The sequence below is a fragment of the Nansenia antarctica genome, assembly GCF_963989245.1.
Source record: "Nansenia antarctica genome assembly, chromosome: 5".
Lineage (NCBI taxonomy): Eukaryota > Metazoa > Chordata > Actinopteri > Argentiniformes > Microstomatidae > Nansenia > Nansenia antarctica.
In genome coordinates this window covers 48,476,092-48,496,577 of record NC_137690.1, presented here as the reverse complement: position 1 = coordinate 48,496,577, position 20,486 = coordinate 48,476,092, and the positions used below count along the sequence as shown (strand labels likewise).

Genomic DNA, 20,486 nt, shown 5'->3' with positions numbered 1-20,486 from the left:
GCTGAAACACTCTGCTGTGTAAGTTTGTTTGGATATGCGACAGCAGCTGATGAAACCAGGCACAAGTCGCCAACCGACAGACCATTCAGTCTTTTATTCTGAAAAATTTAAATAAATATAAACGTTGTTGAAAATCAATGACACACTCGCTAGTCAAGCCAAAACACTGCAATGCAATGGATTCGGTGAGTAATCCCCACTACTACCTAGTTAGTGTAGAGTAGTGGGGATTACTCATCGAATCCATTGCATTGCAATGTTTTGGCTTGACTAGCAAGTGTGTCATTGATTTTCAACAACGTTAACATTTATTGACACATTTCAGAATAAAAGTCACCAGCTGCTGTCACATATGGCTGTGCTCTGGGTCTTGAGTGAGGGGACATGAGGGATTGATGGAGTTATTTTCATGTTTATCTTAAAGGGCCTTTGACTCTGTCTTTCCCATCATGTGTTTCTTTGTGTTTTGCTCTGGCCTCAGTAAAATAATGAAACATTTTGGGGCAAATATACAGAAAAGCAAACCAAAACTGGAGGCCAGAATGGCAAATATCTCCACAGCTACAGTGAACTTCCCAGGAGAGCTGACATAAGCTGGGATAAAGGTGATCCAGACAGCACAGAATATGAGCATGCTGAAGGTGATGAATTTGGCTTCATTGAAGTTATCAGGCAGCTTCCGAGCCAGAAAAGCCAGCGCGAAGCACAAGAGAGCCAGGAGTCCTATATACCCCAACACAGCCCAGAAGCCTATAGCTGAGCCCAGACTACACTCTAGAATTATCTTTTCTTTAAAGTGCTTCATATTCTTGTAGGGGAAAGGAGGGGAGATTGTTAACCAAAGTATACAAATCAGGACCTGTATGAGAGTGAAAGCCAGAACACTGAGTCTTTGCTGTAGAGGCCCAAACCATTTCATGACATTACTGCCTGGAAGTGTAGCCCTGAAGGCCATTAACACCACTATTGTTTTCCCCAGAACACAAGAGATACAGAGGACGAAGGTGATCCCAAATGCTGTGTGGCGCAGCATACAGGACCACTCAGAGGGCCGGCCAATGAAAGTAAGAGAACACAGGAAACACAGTGTCAATGAGAAGAGCAGAAGGAAACTCAGTTCTGAGTTGTTGGCCCTGACAATGGGGGTATATTTATGAATAAAAAACACAATTGCTACCAGAACAGTAACACAGGTTCCAACCAAGGAACAAATAACAAGAACTATGCCCATGATTTCTTCGTAGGTAAGGAATTCAACAGTTTTAAGTACACAGCTGTCCCTGTTTTCATTGGACCAGTACTCCATGTCACAAGGAGAGCAATCATTAGAATCTGTAAGGAAATTAGAAAATAATAATTCCATTACTTGTCTTATTTTTCCCTTATTGATATCTCTTTGTCCTAATTACAGTAACAGAGGATGCAAACTGTTATATATGTATTTACTATACCTGTGATGTTACTGATCTCCCCCTCTGCACATAGTATACAGTCATAACAGCAGACAGGCTTTCCTTTCTGCACGGCCTTACGAGTACCGGAGGGACAGTGCTCACTGCACACAGACACAGGCACCTGAATTGGATAGGAACAATAGATTAATAAAGTTAATGTATTTGCAGAATCATTGGGGTGGTGTTAACAATTTAACATTCGGACATTAAGTTTTGCTGGGGTATAGGAGAGGTGACCAAACCTATTACTTATAGCTGCGAAGTATTTTTTTTTTTTTTAAGGGATAGTTTGTACAGTATGTGTTTTTGAGACACAGTGATATCCTACCTCAGTCTTGCCCTCAGCCCACATCAGTCTCTGGTTGATGTTGAAGCGCTGGTCTGCGGGAAGTGAGGCGTCATACAGACCCACAGTGTTAAACTGCATGGACCCGTCCTCCGCCTGCTGCCAGTTCACCAGGTCATAACGTGCCACCGGGTCTCCGTTGGCATCAAATGAGACCTGCTCGCCTGTCTTCACCCTGAATCTCACCTCCCTCAGGTACTCAAGCACCTGGCGGCACAACATGGAGAAAAAAGGGTGCAATGACTGATTGATATCTAGAATAGAGTTGCTTGTGGCCTACTCTACTACTTGTTATTATAAGATCACCTGCTGTGGTTTCAAGCTTGGTCTGTTGCTGCCCTGAGTGTGATTATTCAAGTCTTGTATAAGGTTATGTAGGGCATGTGCAACAGCATACGCTGCTTTATAAACTTTATTAGTAATTCTCAGCTCTGACACATCAGTGTATTGGTTCTCCAGTTCTGCCAAGCTTTCTTCTCCTGTGCACAGAGTGCCACCCCCATTACTGTCCTTTTCAAAGGAGCACTCAAACGCCATCTCCCAGAATTCCTTCAGAAGGTTGTTGTTCGGGGCCTGGGAGGGGTGCACCCTGTCTAAGAACCCCTCCAGACCGTCCAGTCTGGCTTTCCCGATGGCGAAGCCCACCGACCCCCTAAGGAAGCTGAAGCCCTCGTTCTCTCCCAGGCTTCTGGACGTGATCCAGGACTCACTGCCCACCCACTGCAGCCCTGGGACCATATCTAGTGCCAGCTCATCTAACAAGGGGATGATATCTCCCATTGCCATGAAAGCCACCACCACTCTGGCCGAGCCCCTCCTCATGACCTGGATGACCTCCAGAATCCTCTCTCTGGGGTCGGTGCGGTAGATGGCCTCTCTGTACTCGATGCAGATGCCCTCCTGACGTGCTGCCTCAACAAAGGTGGCCATGCCGTTGTTGCCGTAGTCGCTGTTGCTGTTCACCGCGCCCACCCAGGTCCAGCCAAAGTGCTTGACCAGCTTTGCCAGCGCTCTGCTCTGGTAGAAGTCACTGGGGATGGTTCTAAAGAAGGAGGGATACTTCTCTCTGTTGCTGAGACACGCACAGGTGGCAAAGTGGCTGATCTGAGCGATTTTCATAGAAGAAAAAGGTCAAATTGGCATAAGCTTAGTTAAAACAGAATATCAACAATGCATATTTACCACCCATTATCTCCTATTGCTCTGAAAAGCCAATAACCATGTATATATTTCTCACCACAGGGATGCTGAAGGGTCCAGCCACGGAGGATATCCCAATGGTGGGCGAGGAGCCAGACTCCCCTATGATGGCCATGACGGTGGGGGATCGGGAGCAGGAGTTGTTCCCATCACTATGCCTGTTCATTAGGGCCAGTGCTGAGCGGATGGCCATGGGGACATATCCACAGGCATCATAGATCTGGTAGCCCAGAGACATGCCTGGCAACAGCTCGCTGCTGTTGTTGATCTCCTCCAGGGCGAAAATCAGGCTCTGAGCAAACTGGAACTCACGCAGGTTCAATCTGGACACAGGTGGAGAAACAACTGATATGTGAAGCGTTTAGGCCAAAATGTGAAATACGCAAGCATAGATTGTGAATCAAAACATTATATAGACAGTTACAAATATTTGAGAGTCCAATATTTCAGAACCAATGAACATATTTTTTATTTTTTAATTTATCTAATAGCACAATATATCTAGCACAGTAAATACAGTTATATTAAATATTATTGAGCTGTATGCAGCATAGGTGGATCTACACTAGCTTCAAGCTTTCTAAGCAGATGAAAAATACCCAGTTGTTCTGTATACCAACCTGACACAGGACATTATCTCTGGTTTGGATGTGTATGAGTGAACCTTCACTACCACCTTTCTGTGGATCGAGAATGCAGCTCCGATGTTGATATCCCCCTCGGCAGACAGCAGTGGCAGAAATGGCTGGCCCAGCAGAGAGCAGGGTGGGGTTGCTGCCAGTGTCGCTCTGCCCTTCACCACCACCAGTAACAGTAGCAGTACTGACTCTGTCCCCAATGCCATGGCAGCTGTATTTGGGAAGAGCATGCAAAGGGGCTCAGATCTTTATAGAGGTTTGAGTGCCCTCAAAGAACTGGAACTGTCCACACCCTCCCTCCGAGTTACCTAGGAGATTTTGTTGATGCTTGCATGATCGGCTATTTTTATTATTATTCCCACTGGTCCGACTCCCACAACTTTTCAGATAGGAACACCAAATGCACTATTGTGCAGACTAAGTTTAAACTTTCTACTTATTTATACTTTTATATAATAACTCAAAAGTGCTAAAATGAACATAGAGGTCAATAGGCATCAATAGTTGCAATGTTTAGAACCCCACTGCTCCATTGAGGCTAGAAACAGCAAAACAAGTGTATAATGTTCAGAAAACAAAAAATCAACACCCTGAACATACCTGGATTAATTAATATGGGATGTAATAGAGACTAGTTGCTAATTCAGATTTATAATTCTAGTTTCATATTCATGCATTGTTACTTACACCATGGACAAGGACCATGTGATAACAATATCATCATTGTTGTTGTTTATTCTGAAGTTTAGTATTACAAATAGTAGGTAGATTTAAGGGCTTACAGGTGTGATTTCTACATTAGTTGTTGAAGTGTGCTTTGTATCAAATTCCAGATCCTCTCTTCTTATTCAGAATCAGTTTAATTCCTCTAACTTCTTAATTGCCTTAATTCAATTCCATCTGTAGACCAATTTAGTTGAGTTAATTTACATTTTCTAGTGATTTAAGTCACCTAACGCCATTAACCTCTTTAATTAGAACTACAGCATATGTACAGACAACTTGCAACAAACGTGTTACCATAACATTTATGGTGTATTACAGGGCATTGTTGCCCGAATAGTTTAAAGTCGGATTGAAATGGAAATCATTAATGACATTAATAGTAATTAATGACGCTCATAGTAATGCCCAAACATTTTTTTTTATTGTAATTCTTGACTTTCAAATGGTAAGTTTCATAATAATAAATGAAGATGTTTCGATGTGTACCACCTCCTTTCATATAGCGCTGATAATAACTGTCACCTCTGACCTCATGTCAGAGTTTAAAAGCTAGCTAAGATAATAGCTGGTGAATGTTAGCATGAAACCTAATTTCCCTGCTGCTAGATGTCGGGAGATTTTAACCCAGGAGATTTTCTCTGAATATGAATACTCTACCAGCCAATATCAGGTATGCTACTCTTTTAGTGAGTAAAGAGTAACCTATCTGTGAAATGTTAATAGTGTTGAATGGATAGCTAGTAGCCTACTAGCTAGCAACAAACTGTAGCCTAATATTGATTGGCTGGAATGATTGATCAGCATAACCATAAAATATTTAATAAACTTTACTTTGAATGTGTATATATAAAATGTGAAAGTATATATGTGGGGGTCTTTGTGTTTCGTTTGAAATTGTACATTTAGATTTTCAATATGGTGTTTCTACCCTGACTTTTATTTTGACATGCCATCCAGGGGCGGCGCTAGGGGGTGGCTACTGGGGCTCAAGCCCCGGATGTTTTCTGAAAAGCCCCGAATGTTTTACTTAAAAAAAAAATTAAAAAATCGTGAGTAACGTGCAGTACCGGAGTCCAACAGAGAGGCAAGCAGCTGCGCGACATTAGCCTGCATACTGCGTAGCCTACCCTGCCCTGAAGAAGAAGTGATCTCAATCAGTGCCTGACTTGCAAAAGTGTAAGGATGGATATCCGAAAGTTGTTTTCAACAAAACAAGCGCCAAGAACTGTTGCAGCAGCCGTATCAGCAGCTGACAACAATGACATCACCAGCAGTGATGACATAGATGATGTTTCAGGTTTGTGAATCTTATTAGAAAGGTGACTGACTCACTGACACTACTTTTCCGGTTTGCTAATGCTAGCTGGCTATCATAACATAACGTTATGTTATAATGAAAATGAAACATAGCAAGGTACTGTTACGGTACATGGTAAGAAATCAAACAAAGGATAATACTTATGGAATGGAATGGAATGGAATGGACTTTATTTGAAAAACAGATGGAATGAAGTGGTTATTCACTTTATACAAATAAAGTGAATAACAGGCTGATAGTCTTTGATATCTGCACTCTGGTTGACTGAGTAACAAGTGAAAAAGAATGATGTAACGTTAATGTTACAGCTAGTAAACATGGAGTAACCACATTAAGTATGCCCTTATGGTAGTATGTATGTATACAGAACATGACTCAAATCTATCCTAAGATGTAACGCTAACTAACTAAGTTTGTTTAATGTCCCAGGGGGGATTTGATTTCACAGTACTATACACAGGCCAACAATACATGTAATATATCGTCATATAACACAGGACAAGACTCTAAATACAATATAAGTGGTGAGCACAGAGTCTGCCCTGATATACATACTGTAACATAACTAGCCTCAGCCCATCAATTATGTAATTCTATACAAATATAAATGATGGTGACTGGCAGGGGGAGCTACGTGTGCTGACCTCCCTCTGTGCCCAGAACCACCACAATTAGTTTGCTTCATTAAAGGGTGTGAATGTATATGTGTTCTCCAGTGCCTTTTGTCCGCTTTAAGGTGGTGGTAAGTTGAAGGTTGAAGGCAAAATTTTCCGGCGCGCTCTGCGCGCACATTATATTCTCCCTCTGGGCTAAGCCCCGGATCTCCTACGATCCTAAATCCGCCCCTGATGCCATCAATGGCTTGCGCGAGGCATGTAGGGATGCCTATGAACGAAAATATTACGGTGAAACAATGAATCTATTGAGAAAGGAATTTGAATAAATAATTTTGTTTTCTTAATCCACTACCTCGTAACCTAGCACCTAGGTGGACGTCGGACAAGGTATTTTGCTGTCATACGGTATATTGGCATGCCCCGTGGCATGGACCCCCCCCAACTCAGAAGTTGACATCAGACAGCACGCTGCTCCACCGTTTTCTAGTGTGCACATTATAGTCAAATATCAACATGAGTCAACTCTCTAACAATGAATACGGTGAGGTATCCAGTAGTACACAGTCTATTCTAGCACAAGCAATTGAATCAGACGCGCCTCTTGAACTCACACTTACAAATGCCCGGAGGTTAGAACAGCAGTACGATGGCGCAGGTCCGCTCTACAATGCAGTCTAATTAACGGTCATTTAATTAATAATAATTAATAATAATAATTTTGCCATTTAGCAGACGCTTTTATCCAAAGCGACTTACAATTACGAATTACAGGGACATTCCCCCTGGAGTAACTGAGGGCTAAGTGCCTTACCCAAGGGCACACTAGTAGTGGTGTGGCTTCAGGCGGGATTTGAACTCACAACCTTCCGATCACAAGTCCAACTCACTATCCACTAGACCACCACTACCCCAGTAGAACACCTGTGCGGCGGAGTGATACATAGTTAAAAGTCCCAGTGCTGTTATACTGTATATCAGTGGTCTTCAACCGGGGGTCCGTGACATTCTTCACCAAAATAATCAGTGAGAATTCAAATATATAACAAAAATGAGATTGAGTAAAGTACGAGCATTAATAGGGAATAATAAGCAACTTTTGACAAAAACAATTTACAAAATAAATTATGCCCATGATGCAGAGTCTAACATAAAGTCAGCTGAAAAAAAAACACCTGTCTAGCAAGCTAGGTGTTGGCTAAAACGCTGCAGTTCGGTCTTCATTGCGAAATTAACGTTAATTAATAACTAGCATAACGTTACTAATTTAGTTAGTTTGATAATAACAAACCCGCCTCTTTGCTTCTCTATGCGCCGTTCCTTTACCATTCCGAGGTCAGATGGCTTTCCCGTGGATCAGTATTGGCGCGCGTCTTTGAATTACGCACAGCTATCCACGAGATTCTGCTACCACGCGGAGCTGGCTGCGCATTTCAATGCATTTCCGCGGATTCCGCGGTGCCCTCGCCTGACGTGAAATGCGCAATTGTTCTCACTTGGAGGCACTCGAAAGTCAATTTGAGAAGTACTTTTCTGAGACTGAGTCTTGGAGAAAGCACAAGACATGGATATGGTTTCCATGCAAAGACAATGCATCCGTACGGCTCAAATCTGACAGCCGCTGAGGAAGATCAGCTGATCGACCTAACCACAGACAGTACACACAAGAATGTGTACGAGTCACAGCCTCTCACCCAGTTCTCGATGAGCCTCTTGCCTTTTGCAACAACTTATCTTTGTGAAAGTGGATTCTCCTCCCTCCCTCACCTACCTGAAGAGCAAATACCGTTCCAGACAGCAGTCTGAGGATGACATGATGCTCTGCCTGACCACCTCCATCTCCCCCAGAATAGACAAGCTGTGTGTACCACCAACCAGGGCCAGTCATCTCACTGAGGTAGGCATACCTGGCTTCCTGAAGCTAAAAGTTTCATTGTTGAAAAATAATAATAATAGAAAATATAAGCCTCATCAACAACAACAACAATAATAATAACCAATCATAATTATGCATGAACGTTTTATCAATCATAAACACATATAGGCTAATAACCCAGTATATAAATAGGTTAATACGGTGAAAGAAAAGGTGAATGAAGTAAATATAAAAGTTATTATAGGCTTTAAAATGTGAGACATTTAAAAATATATATTACATGTGGGGGTCCCTGTTCTGTTTGTCTCTCGTCCAAGGGGTCCTTGGGTTGAAAAAGGTTGAAGACCCCTGCTGGATATCGTAACTCATGGAATGCCTCTTGTCCAATCAAATTACTTGGTCGGAACTAAAGGCCGGTTTAGGCTTCTGCGTAAAGTCGACGCCGTAGGCTACGCGTAAGCTTACGTAGTCCCGCATGACCGTGCGTAGCCTTGACGTGCTCCTCTCAAAAAATCTAACCACGCGTCAGAGCGCACGTAACCGTAAGCTCTGTGATTGGTCCGCTTGGTAGAACATGATTCAGACAAGATTCCGACTCTCTCGTCGACCAAAATGCGGAAGTCATGACAGAAATGTCATTCACCTTTTCTGTAATTACTTATTAATAACGATTTGAAAAATTATGCTAACCATCGTATTATCTTAGTTTAATGTCATTTCAATGCATCATAGAACGTTTATATACAACAAACATAACAACAAAAAGATCGCTATTATGCCGCTTTGAGCTTTGAGCTGAGTTCCTAACCGGAAGAGGCACAGCACAGGGGCTGAAAACACACTGCCACCTAGCGATGTGACGGTGTAATTGCAGCGCGGACCAACGTCGAACTATACACTTGAGAGCCCTCGTGTAGTCTACGGCGTAGCCGCACGTAAATTCGACGCAGAAGCCTAAACCGGCCTTAACTGTTGTATAATGTCATTTTGACTTTACTCTCTCACCTGAAAAAAAAGTCGTATGTCCAACTATAAAAAACAGACATTTCCAATGCTTCAATCCACTGTCCATGTACTGTAAATATGCCATTATGGTATTACCATAAAGCCCAATTCTAGCAGAATAAGAACGATAGTATATCTACTTTAAGTAAAATAATAAAGTGCATCCAGTTAGCTCTTTAGCTGGCATGTGTGCAGCAGACTAGCTCATCTAATCACCTGGGCTAGCTAGTTAGCTTGCTAGTTCTTTAGGGCTCTGCACACAGCGTGCGATTTCTGTTGCGCATCAACGTTCCATTTTGAAGTTTGAATGGAAGTCTATGAGAACATCGCATTTACCCACACACGGCCCCGATTTTAATCGCACGGCGAACATTCGATTCCATTCATTTTGAATGGGACAAAGCACACGGCGTGCGAGTTTTGTCGCACTGCTTTGTCCCATTCAAAATGAATGGAATCGAATGTTCGCCGTGCGATTAAAATCGGGGCCGTGTGTGGGTAAATGCGATGTTCTCATAGACTTCCATTCAAACTTCAAAATGGAACGTTGACGCGCAACAGAAATCGCACGCTGTGTGCAGAGCCCTTTTGACACTATTTACATACCATGGAACTATAATCAGACACTTTCTAGTCACAATAATAACGACCAATTTGAACCAACTTGCTCTGTTAGAACACTCAGCAATTATATTTGCTAACGTTTCAACTTGCTTACTTTCCATCTGCAGACATCTCACCCTGCAAAAACTCTCTCGCGTCGCGCGTGCACACTCGCGCACAATCTTGTATGCGAGTGTGTCCAGCGCGAAGCGAAGTGTGGAGATAGGTTTGTCTATGCGAGACTACTGGCGGACTAACGTTACCAACGAGCCCATGGGCTTGCCACTCGCCAGATTCGGGTTGGGTGCGTTTAAAAAAAGCTGATATTTTAGCCTACTTGTCAGATGTTTGGTGTCTATGTCCGTAATAATTCCTCTTTCTTGGGGGGGCGGGTGGTTCCGTGGTAGGGGAAACACTGAAAGTTAAATTAGCTGAAAAAGCTTAATGTCAAGCCCTGACAACACTATTTGTACTTTGAAATTGCATGCATGTATTATGTATGTCACACTAATGTTTTTCAAACTACTGTTACAATTAATTTTGTTCCGTTTGTATTGGAAACTGTTATTAAACAGTTTATAAGAGTACAGTAACATAATAGACTAGTGTTTTGATGCTAGCTCCGAAATGTTAGCTAGCCAGCTCTTTGTTTGTGAGCCAGGGCCATCCAGGTAGAAACAAACAACTACAATTAATTTGGTTCCGTTTGTATTGGAAGCTGTTATTAAACAGTTTATAACAGTACAGTACCGTAATAGACTAGTGTTTTGATGCTAGCTCCGAAATGTCTCCGCCCCGCCTACGACTCGTTTTTTGGCACTAATACCCTTCTTAAAGCACATATTTTATACTCTCGCAATGTAGTTGGCATCTTGGTGACGAATCTCTCCCAGATCCACGTCAAACTCCTTATAGCGTTAGCTAGCTGGCTAGATAAGTTAACTTAGGCTGTGTCCACCAACGAGCTGTATATTAAGCTAAACTGCACCAAGCTAAGGTAAATAGATAGCCAGTGTTAGCTAGTGCTAATGTTCACCATCTCTGTAATCAAACAGTGCAGGCAACCCATGCTGTTCTGTGAATGAAACAAGCTATTGACTGATGGCTGCCTACTGCCAAATCATATTATTACAGCAAACATGTCGGTAGTTTGGCATCTGTTCTCTGAACAACAAGGAGAGGCGTATTCCGACATTGACTTCTGTTATCGTTTTCGCGATTTCAAAATAAAAGCGTGAGCTAAGCGTTGTTGAAAATGATTGACACATCGCTAGTCAACTAACACAGCTTGTTTTGTGAGCCTGCTAACAATGTAAAGTAGTGTCATAGTTAACTAGGTAGCAGTGGGGATTACTCACCCAATCCATGCATTGCAATAGTTTGGCTTGACTAGCGAGTGTGATGTGATTTTCAACAATGTTGAAATGTATTTCCATTTTCAAATTAAAAGTCTGAACATTTTGATTGATGACTTCTTCCCCCTTTCACCAGCCGCTGTCCCACTTTTTTGTGAACCATAAGTTCCCACTGTCTGACTTAAAGAAAAGAAAAAAAGGACATGCTAGATTAATTGTGTATTATGCACACAATAGATTAATTATGGAGGAACGGGTGTGCATATCACACTGTCAGACAGAGCTCCACAGACAGAAGCTGACCACTATCATAACAACACAAAGTGTGAAACAGCTCCTCAGAAAGGAGACCCCACTCCCAGCAACCAAGCAGCTGAGAAGATCAGGCTGTGCTGCACCTAAACTGCCAGCATATCCAATGCAGAGGTGGGTTGTGTGAGTGTAGAGAAGAGTAGCAACATTGACTTAATGGTTCTGTGAGAGGAGCTTCTTCAGAGCAAACGATTGATTTAAGTCATAATTGTCATAAAAGTCATAATTGATTTAAGCAGTGTTTCCTCCAGGAATTTTTACAATGGTGGCGGGTAGTGCATGAAACGCGCACGCGCGCTCAAAACAACGACGTAATTTCAGCCAAAACTCGAGGATGGCCCAAAAAAATAAAATGTTTTCCTGTACTTCTCCCGTGTGTCTCTTATTGTCTGTGTCTGCATGTTTTTCCAGCATGTAATTCCGTTGTCAATAAAAACAAAAACACTGATCTGACGTTTTTTTTCACAACGTTATTACTTGTCACTTTAAGCCCAGGAGGGAGTTAGCGATTAGCGATGTTTAGCTTAGCTTAGTTTAACAGAAGTATCTTCACTTTTAACATGACTTCCCGTGGTCGTAGAGGGCTGGTCGACGGCTTAAAATGACCGTGTAGACCTGTAGACCTTATCCAGCTATAGTCTTGTGTTTCTACCCCGGGCATAGCCGGTGTTATTCACGGACAAACACTCCTGTTAGAGTGGTTCTAGTACACTGGACATAGGGAACACATAGAGAGGCTTCTCCTCTCTCTCTCCATCCTACACTACACTACACTACGCATCCTATACTACACTACACTACGCTAGCTCGCGGTGTTCGGGTGACAGCCAGGGCGCGTTCGTAAATACGCTCTGGAAATCTGATCAGCACTCACGGAATGCCTCTTGTCCAATCAAATGACTTGGTCCCTTTATGACGTTGAACCCAGTGTGCGCTCCGGGGCTCTCAGAGCGAATTTACGAACGCAGCCTCAAGTTCAATACTCGCGACACACACGGACTGGTCCAGTTTCAGCGCTTGTGGGTGTGTCTAGCGCTGTGAAGGTCTGAAAAGCGGCCTAAATCTTTCTTTTTTTGGGGGGTTGAGAAATCTGAATGGTGGCGGAGGAAATTCCATCGTGGCGGTCCGCCACGATGAAATGCATGTAGAGGAAACACTGTTAAGTCATTGGGGCGGCTGTGGCTCAGGAGGTAGAGACGGCCTCTTATGATCGCAAGGTCGGCAGATTGGTGGTTCAAGCCCCGGCTGGCCACATGTCGAAATGTCCTTTGTGCAAGACACTGAACCCCAAATTGCTCCCAGTGAGTAGGGTTGGGTACCGTTTGGTTTTATTCGATACCGGTGCCAAATCGGTACTTTAAAAACAGTACCGGTACCGAAACAGTACTTAAATCGGTACTTTTGATAAAATAAAATAAATCTATATAGAAATCCAGGATTTTTCACATCAGTGGTCACTGACGCGATTTTCCGAGTGCACACCATTAATGCAGAGCGGCGATGTTTTATATAAGGTGATCAAATACCAACATATCCTGACGCTACAGCTGCAGCAGAACATGGGGAACTACAGCACTGAACATAGGTTACCGTATAATATACATGTGACTGACAGATCCGCCCAAGACACACACACACACACACACACACACACACAGTGAAAGATAATCAGCTCATTGAATATGAAGTACACAAGAGTACACACAGAACCGGGAACGCGCATACAGCACTGAACAACATCCGTAGAATATACATTTGTGACTGACAGTCACATACACACACATACACACACACACTGAAAGATTATCAGCTCATCAATATGAAGTAGGCCTACATGAGAGTACACGCACAAAACGGGCTAATTAACTGTTTACACAAGTAAAATCACAGTGTGACAGTCAGATGAAGCATTCGGTAAACAATCAACAGCAAGGTAATGCATCAGCTGAGTTAAAGAAAACCAACTTTTACCTTTGATGACACCGACATGAGCTCTGTTTTCCCATACCTCCGCCGTTCTGTTCGTGATGATTTTAGATTATTTTTGCACAGCGCATATTGCCCTGTAATTAGACCATGCGACCACAGCTTCCGTGTGTCTCTTATTGTCCAAATGTTCCCTGAATTTTAGCTGCATGTTTTTCCAGCATGTAAATCCGTTGTCAATAAAAATTCGACTCCAATTCTTTCCCCCTGCCAATAAAACGTTGTTAAAGTGATGGAGAGACGCAAAGGAGAGGGATTTCCTGAAATCCACATTTCCCGCTAAATTCAGACCAATCACAAAACTGTTTTGCAAGCGCGTTGCCTCGGACTTGTTGAGAGCGATTCAGTCTCGGATTACATGCACTGAGTGGACAGTTTAACAGGCGATGTCACGTGCGGTTGCATGTAACGTCCGTTTCGGACACCAGGGGGCGAGAGAGGAACCGAAACGAGGCACCGAAATCTCTGTTGCAATTCGGTTCGGTAGGTACCGAATGTAAAGTAACCGGTACCATACCGGTACCGGTTTTCGGTACCCAACCCTACCAGTGAGCGGGCTGGCGCCTTGCATGGTAGTTTGCCGCCATTGGTGTGTGAATGTGTGTGTGAATGGGTGAATGAGAGGCCGTTGTAAAGCGCTTTGGATAAAGGCGCTATATGTGTGCAGTCCATTTACCATTTCATAACCGCTTTTTATAACACTAGCCCCCACCGAACCGCCCCTCCTGTCCGCAACGACTTCGGATAGTTCTCTCTTTTTTCACCATAGTTGTGTTTGCATCCCTGATTAGTGTAATGCACTAAGTAGCAGAAGCAGTGTACAGTGTTCATGGAAAGTAGTACAATTGCAATTTCAGTTGAGAAATATTGGCCCTGTATTGGTAATATGTTTTACTTTTAATATTAAAGAAATTATTCTAAAGAATATGATTGTATGGTTTTCTTGATAGCTGATTTATTTGTTGAATAATGTGACGATATGGCTGTGAGTAGGGAAATGCAAAGCATAGTGGGGTGAAAGCATGTGAACCAGGGACAGGGCTAGGGGGTGGCTACTTCTCAAGCCCCTGATGTTTTCCCACAAGCCCCGGCATATATAGTCAATATCATTCTAATTCCTAATCGCCTCCATACTCTCAGTTAACTTAAGTTATGTGTTTTGCTTCACAAGCATGTGTGTCTTAATTACAAACGCGTATGAAAAAAATGTGCGTGGTCAAGTGGTACTCATAAACATTTCTGAAGGTTGGCAGGTCTGGAAAACGGTTTATGTCGGCATTTCCCGGGACATGCCGGCATGTACCAAGTCGACGGTTTATCCTGGCATGTCCCAGGAAATGTCGGCATAAACCATCAGGATGGTTCATGTGGGATAATACATTCTTACTTTTAGCACCATGGACAGCGCCAGCGGCATGGACGGGATTTGCTTCACAGTGTATTTAATTAATAGCCTACTAAAGCAGCCTATATTACATCAATCAAAACATATGTCTAGCCTACATGCAGTGAACTCTAAAAGTAGGACCAACACATGTGTAAATGGGGAATGCGGAGTCTGCTATGTAAGGGATAAAGTATGGCCAGCCGGTCAAATCCCTTCAGTGCTTTACGAAACCTCTCGGCTTCGCCTCGGGGTTCCCAACGCACTGTCGGGCTTTTATTTTTGACCGACATTATCCCGCCTATTACACGGCTAGGCTACTTACCAACGACATGAATAATTAATCTTGTGAGAGGCGACATGGTGGCTGCTCTCCGTGTCAGATGAATCTTCTCGACGTCTGACCGTCTGACCATCATTATCAAAGCTAATATCTCCTCATATCCTTCTCAGTATCATACATCATTTCTTTGCAATGGTGGAAATCAAGCTCAACAACAGCTCAACTGTGTGTCAACAAGTTACTGAAATGCGCTCCTCTCACTTTGATGCACGCACGCGTAAAGGTGGCGCCGGAGCACTGGCCTTGTTTTGTGAACATTGTTAGCAGGTTCACAAAACAAGCTGTGTTAGTTGACTCGTGAGTGGGTAATTGATTTTCAACAATGCTGAAATGTATGCATTACCTATGTTTGCACTAGGTCAGCCTACACATATGGGTATTATCTTGACTTAAAGGAGACGGGGGTATTCCATCAACGTTGCTAAAGGACAGTCCAGCTTTATTTTAAGTCTTACGAGAAATAAGCGATTTTCCTTTAGTGACGTTGTTGGAATACCCCCCAGGTGAGGCAAAAATCAGACTGGAGATGTTACGTCATCAATCTTTTATCAGGTTTTATTTGATCTACTGTTGCAGTACAGAATACTCTGTAGCCATTTCACGATAAACATACTGTACTTGAAGAGTGATATCCCTGTTTAGAAATACCTTATTTTTGCATTGGACATGTGCTGTAGGTTCACATGAGTCAAGCAGCTATTTTGCTACAAATACCATGTAGATATGCCCATGTATGTCCAAACACATACATGTTGAGGACCTCAGGTCTATGTAATCAGGTGTAAGTAGTCAACATGGTTTTGGATGAGATAGCAGACCATGCCAGTCCAGAGCAAGCCAGTGAGGGAGTGGGTCAGAGAGAGGCTGGTGTGGGAGGTCCTGATCTGGGTCAGAGAACAGCAGGCGCAGGGGGGGAGCCAGCCTGTGGAAGCAGAGCCAGGCTGTCATTGGCCACTGGGGGGAGAACAGTGCTGCTGAAACACTCTGCTGTGTATGTTTATTTGGATATGCGACAGCAGCTGGTGAAAATGGGAACAACTCGCCAACCGACAGACCATTCAGACTTTTATTCAGAAAAATGTAAATTTCAGCCTTGTTGAAAATCAATGACACACTCACTAGTCAAGGCAAAACATTACAGTTCCAATGGATTCGGTGAGTAGTGGGGATTACTGACCGAATCCATTGCATTGCAATGTTGTGGCTTGACTAGCGAGAGTGTCATTGATTTTCAACAACGTTGAAATGTATTTAAATTTTTCTAAATAAAAAACGTTTTGATTGGTTGGCAACTTGTTCCCGGTTTCACCAGCTGCTGTCACATATGGCTGTGCTCTGGGTTTTGAGTGAGGGGACATGAGGGATTGATGGAGTTATTTTTCATGTTTATCTTAAAGAGCCTTTGACTCTGTCTTTCCCATCATGTGTTTCTTTGTGTTTTGCTCTGGCCTCAGTAAAATAATGAAACATTTTGGGGCAAATATACAGAAAAGCAAACCAAAACTGGAGGCCAGAATGGCAAATATCTCCACAGCTACAGTGAACTTCCCAGGAGAGCTGACATAAGCTGGGATAAAGGTGATCCAGACTGCACAGAATATGAGCATGCTGAAGGTGATGAATTTGGCTTCATTGAAGTTATCAGGCAGCTTCCGAGCCAGAAAAGCCAGCACAAAGCACAAGAGAGCCAGGAGTCCTATATACCCCAACACAGCCCAGAAGCCCACAGCTGAGCCCAGACTACACTCTAGAATTATCTTTTCCTTATCATGCTTCATATTCTTGTAGGGGAAAGGAGGGGAGATTGTTAACCAAAGCACACAAATCAGGACCTGTATGAGAGTGAAAGACAGAACACTGAGTCTCTGCTGTAGAGGCCCAAACCATTTCATGACATTACTGCCTGGAAGTGTAGCCCTGAAGGCCATTAACACCACTATTGTTTTCCCCAGAACACAAGAGATACAGAGGACGAAGGTGATCCCAAATGCTGTGTGACGCAGCATACAGGACCACTCAGAGGGCCGGCCAATGAAGGTAAGAGAGCACAGGAAACACAGTATCAATGAGAAAAGAAGCAGGAAGCTCAGCTCTGAGTTGTTGGCCCTGACAATGGGGGTGTATTTATGAATAAAAAACACAATTGCTACCAGTACAGTAACACAGGCTCCAACTAAGGAACAAATAACAAGAACTATGCCCATGATTTCTTCGAAGGTAAGGAATTCAACTGTTTTAAGTACACAGCTGTCCCTGTTTTCATTGGACCAGTACTCCATGTCACAAGGAGAGCAATCATTAGAATCTGTAAGGAAATTAGAAAATAATAATTCCATTACTTGTCTTATTTTTCCCTTATTGATATCTCTTTGTCCTAATTACAGTAACAGAGGATGCAAACTGTTATATATGTATTTACTATACCTGTGATGTTACTGATCTCTCCCTCTGCACATAGTATACAGTCATAACAGCAGACAGGCTTTCCTTTCTGCACGGCCTTACGAGTACCGGAGGGACAGTGCTCACTGCACACAGACACAGGCACCTGAATTGGATAGGAACAATAGATTTACACCGTAAAAACAGTAGGGTGGTGGTGTTAACAATTGAACATTCGGACATCACGTTTTACTGAGCTGACCAAACTAGATTACTATTAGTCATAGCTGCATACAATAATACACATTCTTTAAATTTTTTCAGTATTAGAAATTGTACTACAATGTAGAAAGCATTTTAATGTTTTATTTGTTTTTAAGGGATAGTTTGTACAGTATGTGTTTTTGAAACACAGTGATATCCTACCTCAGTCTTGCCCTCAGCCCACATCAGTCCCTGGTTGATGTTGAAGCGCTGGTCTGCGGGAAGTGAGGCGTCATACAGACCCACAGTGTTAAACTGCATGGACCCGTCCTCCGCCTGCTGCCAGTTCACCAGGTCATAACGTGCCACTGGGTCTCCGTTGGCATCAAATGAGACCTGCTCGCCTGTCTTCACCCTGAATCTCACCTCCCTCAGGTACTCAAGCACCTGGCGGCATAACACATAACAAAAAGGGTGCAATGACTGATTGATATCTAGAATAGTGTATTTACCTGTTATTATAAGCTCACCTGCTGTGGGTTCAAGCTTGGTCTGTTGCTGCCCTGAGTGTGATTATTCAAGTCTTGTATAAGGTTATGTAGCGCATGTGCAACAGCATACGCTGCTTTATAAACTTTATTAGTTATTCTCAGCTCTGACACATCAGTGTATTGGTTCTCCAGTTCTGCCAAGCTTTCTTCTCCTGTGCACAGAGTGCCACCCCCATTACCGTCCTTTTCAAAGGAGCACTCAAACGCCATCTCCCAGAATTCCCTCAGAAGGTTGTTGTTCGGGGCCTGGGAGGGGTGCACCCTGTCTAAGAACCCCTCCAGACCGTCCAGTCTGGCTTTCCCGATGGCAAATCCCACCGACCCCTTGAGGAAGCCGAAGCCCTCGTTCTCTCCCAGGCTTCTGGACGTGATCCAGGACTCACTGCCCACCCACTGCAGCCCTGGGACCATATCTAGTGCCAGCTCATCTAACAAAGGGATGATATCTCCCATTGCTATGAAAGCCACCACCACTCTGGCCGAGCCCCTCCTCATGACCTGGATGACCTCCAGGATTCTCTCTCTGGGGTCGGTGCGGTAGATGGCCTCTCTGTACTCGATGCAGATGTTCTCCAGACGTGCTGCCTCAACAAAGGTGGCCATGCCGTTGTTGCCGTAGTCGTTGTTGCTGTTCACCACTCCCACCCAGGTCCAGCCAAAGTGCTTGACCAGCTTTGCCAGCGCTCTGCTCTGGTAGAAGTCACTGGGGATGGTTCTGAAGAAGGAGGGGTACTTCTCTCTGTTGCTGAGACACGCACAGGTGGCAAAGTGGCTGATCTGAGTGGTTTTCGTAGCAGAAAAATTTCAAATTACATAAGCTTAGTTAAAACAGAATATCAACAATGCATATTTACCACCCATTATCTCCTATTGCTCAGAATAGCCAATAACCATGGATATATTTCTCACCACGGGGATGCTGAAGGGTCCAGCCACGGAGGCCATCCCAATAGTGGGCGAGGAGCCAGACTCCCCTATGATGGCCATGACGGTGGGGGATCGGGAGCAGGAGTTGTGTCCATTACTATGCCTGTTCATCAGGGCCAGTGCTGAGCGGATGGCCATGGGGACATAGCCACAGGAATCATAGATCTGGTAGCCCAGAGACATGCCTGGCAACAGCTCGCTGCTGTTGTTGATCTCCTCCAGGGCGAAAATCAGGCTCTGAGCAAACTGGAACTCACGCAGGCTCAATCTGGACACAGGTGGAGAAACAACTGATATGTGAAGCGTTTAAGCCAAAATGTGAAATACGCAAGCATGAAATACGCAAGTATGAACTAAAACATTATACAGTCAGTTAAAAATAATTAAGTCCAATATTTCAGGACCATTGAATACATATTGATTTGTACTTTGTGATTTGTACTACTTGATCTAGTAGCATAATATGTCTAGCACAATAAATACAGTTAGATGAAATATTTTTTAGCTATATGCATCACATGTGGATCCACACTAGCTTCAAGCTTTCAAAGAAAGAAGAATAAAGAAAAATACCCAGTTATTCTGTATACCAACCTGACGCAGGACATTATCTCTGGTTTGGATGTGTATGAGTGAACCTTCACCAGGGGCGTTCTGTGGATGGAGAACACAGCTCCAATGTTGATATCCCCCTCGGCAGACAGCAGTGGCAGAAATGGCTGGCCCAGCAGAGAGCAGGGTGGGGCTGCTGCCAGTGTTGCTCTGCCCTTCACCACCACCAGTAACAGTAGCAGTACTGACTCTGTCCCCAATGCCATGGCAGCTGTATTTGGGAAGAGCATGCAAAGGGGCTCAACTCTTTATAGAGGTTTGAGTGTCCTCAAAGAACTGGAACTGTCCACACCCTCCCTCCGAGTTTCATAGGAGATTCTGTTTATGCTTGCATGATAGGCTATCATTATTATTATTATTATTATTATTATTATTATTATTATTGTTATTATTATTATTATTATTATTATTATTATTATTATTATTGTTATTATTCCCACTGGTCCTACTCCCACAACTTTTGAGACAGGAACACCAAATGCACTATAATGCAGATTAAGTGTAAACAAACTTTAATTTACTTATTTATACTTGTATATAATAATTTAAAAGTGCGAGTTAATATAGAGGTCAATAGGCATCAATAATTGCAATGTTTAGAACCCCACAGCTCCGTTGAGGCTAGAAACACCAAACCAAGTGTATAATGT

At 43.3% G+C, this 20,486-nt stretch overlaps 2 protein-coding genes across 2 annotated transcripts; both read right to left on the bottom strand.

The window, feature by feature from the left end:
* Positions 1 to 418: 418 nt before the first annotated feature.
* On the bottom strand, positions 419 to 3,844 carry LOC308158077 (extracellular calcium-sensing receptor-like; the record flags this gene model as incomplete). The annotated part of the gene is made up of 6 exons (XM_080531669.1): positions 419 to 1,332; positions 1,452 to 1,575; positions 1,783 to 2,007; positions 2,107 to 2,904; positions 3,038 to 3,323; positions 3,621 to 3,844. 6 exons carry the CDS (start codon positions 3,842 to 3,844, stop codon positions 419 to 421), a joined length of 2,571 nt encoding a protein of 856 aa, XP_080387795.1.
* A 12,707-nt stretch (positions 3,845 to 16,551) lies between these two features.
* Positions 16,552 to 20,042, bottom strand: LOC308158076 (extracellular calcium-sensing receptor-like; the record flags this gene model as incomplete). The annotated part of the gene is made up of 6 exons (XM_080531668.1): positions 16,552 to 17,465; positions 17,585 to 17,708; positions 17,969 to 18,193; positions 18,277 to 19,074; positions 19,207 to 19,492; positions 19,819 to 20,042. The coding sequence occupies 6 exons, from the start codon at positions 20,040 to 20,042 to the stop codon at positions 16,552 to 16,554; spliced, it is 2,571 nt and encodes an 856-aa protein (XP_080387794.1).
* Between the last annotated feature and the right edge of the window lie 444 nt (positions 20,043 to 20,486).